Here is a 6,000-nt window from a genome sequence, read left to right as displayed (position 1 = left end):
CTTATTCTTACCTCTAATTCCACTTCCTTCCTATGGCTTTCCCTGCTCATTTTAGTCTTTTCCAGCCCTCACATTCTTTGTCTTTCTTATCTGGCTGCTAACAAGGTGGGAAAATGTGGGTGGGATTTGGGTGCTTCTGCAGTAGCTTATATCACAGCAAAAGGGTGATGAAAAGCGGGGTTGAAGGTCAGAGAGATTCAGCTCTTCGAAAGCCGAGCCGAGACTTCTGCCGATGCGATGAGAAAAGGGAGCGTCCAGGAAATACAAATAGAATTCCACAGTAGAGTCTCTTCTCGCCCTCGCCCCTCCTCAGTATACCACCTCGTACACCGTCGCCTTCTTGTCCCCCGAGCCCGTCACGATGTACTTGTCGTCGGGGGAGACGTCGCAGCTCAGCACGGACGACGACTCCTTGGACTGCGGCGGTGGCGGCGGGCGGGACACAAAAGGAGACACGGTTGTTAGCACGGACATGACTCAGCGTCTGATACTCAATCACACGGGACATATTTGCATTTCGAAAAAAAAATACAAGCTGCAATTATTCTAGAAAACGGCGCGGCGGCGGAATGCTGACTCATTTGTCTTGAGCTCTTTATTTCCCTGTGAGATCGAGGCTCATTAACTGCGACTTTAAGCATCACTGAAGGGCTACAAAACGCAGAGTCCTGGGTTTTCTCTCGTCTCGTCTCCTGCGTTTGAAGCCTGGGCCGGGGCACCAGGCTTTAGAAGGATGTGAAGCTACCTTTGCTGTTATCCTGTCTCCACTTCCCACACTCCCTTGCCTCGTGTCAGCTCCTCGGCCCGCTCCTTTAGCCCCGGTGCCTCCTCCCTCCTGTGCTTCCTTTTCTTTTTCGCTTGTAGTGCGGCAGAGCTGTCAATCACGAGCTGCTGGTGAGAGACCGTTTCACACGGGATTCCTAATATTATACCAAGAAAAAGGATGTCGGGAGGAAGGGCGTTCACAGGGGAGGTCCATTATGACAGGCCGAAAGGATGAGTTTGGAAAGTGACCAAGAGATAAAAGATATAAAAGAGCTGCCCTGAGATTTAAAGTTGGTGCAGGACTTCCCCCTCGCAGACGAAACGACTCATGAATTCACTTTTTATTAGTGATTGACCGATATAGGTTGCTGTTTTCTTGTACTTTAGTTATTAAGATGAGTACTTCGAATGGCCAAAGGAACTCCACAACCACAAGGGGTCAGTATTGAAACAAATAATAACACAATAATTCATGTGAAAGAGCATTTATCCTTAAGCTATGTTTCCAGCAAAAAGCACAAATCTGACTCTCGATGAACTGTTGATGCTGGAGAGCCTCATGGTCCGAGCGTGAAAGGAGGAAGCAGGTTTTTACTCGTCCCTGGTCTTCACAGACTTTAGGGGACGAGGACCACCCAAGCACAGCCAATAAGAGCACTGCTTTTGGCTCTTACTTCCTGGTTGACAACCTTATTATTAGCTGCAGACGGTGTGCTGCGGTCTCTTTTTGGTCACAAAGTGCTGCTTTTACAAGGGTTTGGGCTCGTTTGTGGTTTCCTCAATCATCTTTTGGAGAAACAACGAATTCCATCATTTACAAAATAAATCTCTCTGACTCGATCTGGCGAGGTCAGAACTCCAGACGTGCTTCTAGTTTGCCTTTGTTTTTAGGTTGTTTCATGCATTACTACAATCTACTGCGTTATAAATAACATGGAGCAGCTGCACAGGAAGTTTGTCACTGTAGAACCATCAATCCTTTTCTTACATTCTCTTTTCATTAAGTATTAACACATATGAAGAAAAAAAACCTGACTGAATGTCATTGTTATTTGTTCATAAAAGCAGAATATTCAATCATCCTGCGTCGCAAAGGAAATCTTAAATAAATAATGCAGCATTAGCATTACTGCACATAAAGCCTATTTTAGCCAGGGTGATAAAAGCGAGCAGCAATAAAAAAAAAAAGTTGTAAAAGATAATGCGTGATATAAAAATGTGATGGAAGGAGGAGAGTGAAAAATAGGACAAGAAAATACAGGGCTGGAGATAGATTAAGAAAAGATATGAGGCACAAAGAGGAGCCATGGACGGTAAACAGAGGGAGATGAAATGTACATGGGGCAAAAGAGTCACAGAGGAAGAGAGGAGGAGGAGAGGGAGAGGGGGAAGAGGAAGAGAGGGGGAAGAGGAAGAGAGGGGGAAGAGAAGAGGAAGAGAGGGGGAAGAGAGGGGGAAGAGAAGAGGAAGAGAGGAAGATGAGAGGGGGAAGAGAAGAGGAAGAGAGGGGGAAGAGAAGAGGAAGAGAGGGGGGAGAGAGGAAGATGAGAGGGGGAAGAGAAGAGGAAGATAGGGGGAAGAGCAGAGGAAGAGAAGAGTGGAGGAAGAGAGGAAGAAGACAAGAAGAAGAGAGGGGGAAGAGAAGGGGAAGAGAGGGAGAAGAGAGGGAGAAGAGAGGAGAGGGGGAAGAAAAGAGGAAGAGAGGGGGAAGAGAAAAGGAAGAGAGGGGGAAGAGAGGAAGAAGAGAGGAGAGGGGGAAGAGAAGAGGAAGAGAGGAGGAAGAGAAAAGGAAGAGAGGAAGAAGAGAGGAGAGGGGGAAGAGAAGATGAAGAGAGGGGGAAGAGAAAAAGGAAGAGAGGGGGAAGAGAGGAAGATGAGAGGGGGAAGAGAAGAGTGGAGGAAGAGAAGAGGAAGAGGGGGGAAGAGAAGAGTGGAAGATGAGAGGAAGAAGACAAGAAGAAGAGAGGGGGAAGAGAAGGGGAAGAGAGGAAGAAGAGAGGGAGAAGAGAGGAGAGGGGGAAGAGAAGAGGAAGAGAGGGGGAAGAGAAAAGGAAGAGAGGGGGAAGAGAAAAGGAAGAGAGGGGGAAGAGAGGAAGATGAGAGGGGGAAGAGAAGAGTGGAGGAAGAGAAGAGGAAGAGGGGGGAAGAGAAGAGTGGAAGATGAAGAGGAAGAAGACAAGAAGAAGAGAGGGGGAAGAGAAGGGGAAGAGAGGAAGAAGAGAGGGAGAAGAGAGGAGAGGGGGAAGAGAAGAGGAAGAGAGGGGGAAGAGAAAAGGAAGAGAGGGGGAAGAGAAAAGGAAGAGAGGGGGAAGAGAGGAAGATGAGAGGGGGAAGAGAAGAGTGGAGGAAGAGAAGAGGAAGAGAGGGGGAAGAGAAGAAGAAGAGAAGGGAAGAAGAGAAGAGAAGAAGAAGAGAGGGAGAAGAGAGGAGAGGGGGAAGAGAAAAGGAAGCGAGGGGGAAGAGGGGGAAGAGAGGAAGATGAGAGGGGGAAGAGAAGAGTGGAGGAAGAGAAGAGGAAGAGAGGGGGAAGAGAAGAAGAAGAGAGGGGGAAGAGAAGAGTGGAGGAAGAGAGGGGGAGGAAAGGGGGAAGAGAAGAAGAAGATAGGGGAAGAGAAGAGTGGAGGAAGAGAAGAGGAAGAGAAGAGAGGGGGAAGAGAAGAGGAAGAGAGGGGGAAGAGAGGGGGAAGAGAGGAAGATGAGAGGGGGAAGAGAAGAGTGGAGGAAGAGAAGAGGAAGAGAAGAGAGGGGGAAGAGAAGAGGAAGAGAGGGGGAAGAGAGGAAGATGAGAGGGGGAAGAGAAGAGAGGGGGAGGAGAGGATGAAGAGAGGGGGAAGAGAAGAGGAAGAGAGGATTAAGAGAGAGAGGAAGCGGTGGCAGCTTTGACAATGTCTCCTCCTGCTTAAGAAGACGCCTCGACTGCTCCATAAACACATGATATTTGTCTCACCTGGAAGATGCTGGCTCCGTACGGCGTCCTCCACGCGTTTAACAGATTGTCTTTACCTGTGCTCACGAACCACTTGCCTGAGGAGACGAGTTCAAATGTTATTTTGATTCAACTTTTTATTACAATTTTACACTTTATAATGACAATAAATGGCAAATTTTCAATAGCCTTAATAAAGCATGAGCAAAGACTTAATGATATGGGCCCAAAGTAGATATCAAACCTGAATCACGCTCTAGAACTATTCGTTCATTATAAATTAAGTCTTTGCATTGTTTCAGTTGAAAGCCTTGGTTGGCATGATCAAAGTATTAGTACACATCAAGTATATCAGTAGTATTTCTCATTGTTCAGTATGCGGGTATAGTTCTTTTTCCACGTACCACAGTAGGCGAACTTTAGTGAGAGAACACAGCTCTCGTGGAGGTGCAGCTGGTACTTGTCAGGTTTGGAGACATGCAGGACTTCCACATTACTGCTCTCCATTCCCACAGCCAGCCACTCACCCGTGGGACAGTAGCCCAGGGAGAAGATCTGCACGAGCAAAACAGGCCAAAAAGAGAGTGAGATAAGCACTGACAAAACCACAACAGGAAAAGAAGAAGGGAGAGCAAACGATCTGGTGAGGAGATAGAAGTGAAAACAAAAGAGGAATAGGGGACGAGGGAGCGGTGAGGAAGTGGTGATGACAGAGGGGCGTGTGGTTCAGGACATAAGCGAAATCAAGATGAAGAGAGAAAGAACAGATCTAAAGAGGAAGGGGACGGGTCAATACGAGTTCAGACGTCTAAAACACTGCATCCAGACAATCTAAGGAGACCGACTTTCACAAGACCTCTGTCTGTTTGACTTGAGGTCTGACTGTGCACACCTGTGAGGTGAAGTCGTGCTGCTGGAGCTGGCGTCCTTCTCGGAGGTCCCAGCAGCGGACAGTGTTGTCCAGTCCTCCCGTCCACAGTTTAGTGCCGTCGTTGGAGATATCAATACAGCTCGCTCCATCTGTGTGGCCCTGGAACTGCCTGTACAAGAGCCATCACATCATACTTTTACAGAGAAACACATATATTTAACATTTTTACCTCCCTAAATGTCACGACCAGTTTCTTTCTTATAGTTGTTTGTCTCTCGTGTCTCACCTGACCAGAGTTTGGTTGTGCAGATCCCAGACCACGATGTTGCCGTCGCTGCAGCAGGAGAAGCACACTTTGTTGTCGGGGGAGATGGCCAGAGCGTAGCAGGCGGGAGCAGACGACGTGAGCTCCGCCTTGATGCGAGGAGTGGGCGTGGCCAGGTCCCAGATGGACAGTGTACTGGCCTCACCACCAACTATTAAAGTCCGGCCGTCAGGGAGAATTTTACAGGAACGGATGTAGTTGTCTCGGTTCTGATGGAAAGACAAATATTTGTAAGTGCAAGGTCATAGTAAGTAAGAGGTCAGGGACAAATCTTTTTCTGGAAACACAACCCCTACAGTGCAGTTTGTTCCCCAAAAAAATGTATTAATTCCAAACTTTCGGATAAACTAGATGGTGTGAATTATAATGGAGCGATGTCATGGTAATTCGTCTGTTGTTTAGTGCAAATAAAACAACACGCTGCAGCTAAACGCAGAAACACTGATTATTGCCTCTGATGATTCCAGGGAGAACTCAGTATTTGGGAGATCAAGGCCAGTTTCATCCAGCGGAGGAACATTTCTCAACTCAGAAAAATGGTGTCTCAAAATGATCCGGAACTCATAATTCCTGCTTTTGCGTCTTCACGTTTAGACTATTGTACTATTGTTTTAATTAGACAGTACCTTCTTAGTTAGGGTCGTCAACCTATCCACGGGTAAAATACAAGGGTTGCCAGGAGAAAAAGGTGGGGAACCTCTACCTTAAAAAGCAAATGAAAGACAGTCCTCACCAGACAGTCGAGCTGGGCCATGGGGCTCTTGCTGCCCGGTTGGCTGATGTCCCACACCTTGACGCAGCCCTTGCCTCCAGTGTAGACGTGGCGTGTGGAGGTGCTGATGGTGACGGCACACACCACCTCTCCGTGGCTCAGGGTGTGGATCTGCCGCGCGTGTCGGGGGATGCCCGGGCCCAGCAGGGCGTCGGGGGGGAAGGGCACGGGCTGCATCTGTCCATCCGCACTCACATGGAACGAGTACGCTCTGGGCAGAAGCGGAATGAGCAGGTGAGAAACGACACCAGCAAATCAACCAAAAGACACGCTGACAAATGAACAAGGTGCAGTTTAGCATCGCGGATGGGACGAGGGGGAAAGTAGTGCCATGATGAAGT

General features: G+C 48.2%; 1 protein-coding gene across 4 annotated transcripts in view; it reads right to left on the bottom strand.

Moving 5' to 3' along the window:
- Positions 1–6,000, bottom strand: part of tle2b (TLE family member 2, transcriptional corepressor b) — a 65,751-nt gene continuing 59,751 nt past the window's right edge. For all 4 annotated transcript variants that reach the window (XM_072439122.1, XM_072439123.1, XM_072439125.1 and 1 more), the window contains 6 exons: positions 5,621–5,870; positions 4,849–5,096; positions 4,584–4,731; positions 4,096–4,246; positions 3,713–3,789; positions 1–417 (listed from right to left, as the gene is read on the bottom strand). In XM_072439122.1, coding sequence (XP_072295223.1) covers positions 310–417; positions 3,713–3,789; positions 4,096–4,246; positions 4,584–4,731; positions 4,849–5,096; positions 5,621–5,870 — 982 coding nt within the window. In that variant the 3' untranslated portion in view covers positions 1–309. The remainder of the gene's footprint in view (positions 418–3,712; positions 3,790–4,095; positions 4,247–4,583; positions 4,732–4,848; positions 5,097–5,620; positions 5,871–6,000) is intronic.

Source organism: Eucyclogobius newberryi, unplaced genomic scaffold (assembly GCF_026437365.1).
Source record: "Eucyclogobius newberryi isolate DKJ021-1_F unplaced genomic scaffold, fEucNew1.0.hap1 SCAF_9, whole genome shotgun sequence".
Classification (NCBI taxonomy): domain Eukaryota; kingdom Metazoa; phylum Chordata; class Actinopteri; order Gobiiformes; family Gobiidae; genus Eucyclogobius; species Eucyclogobius newberryi.
Note: the sequence above shows the minus strand (reverse complement) of the source record. Positions and strands in the feature narration are given on the sequence as shown.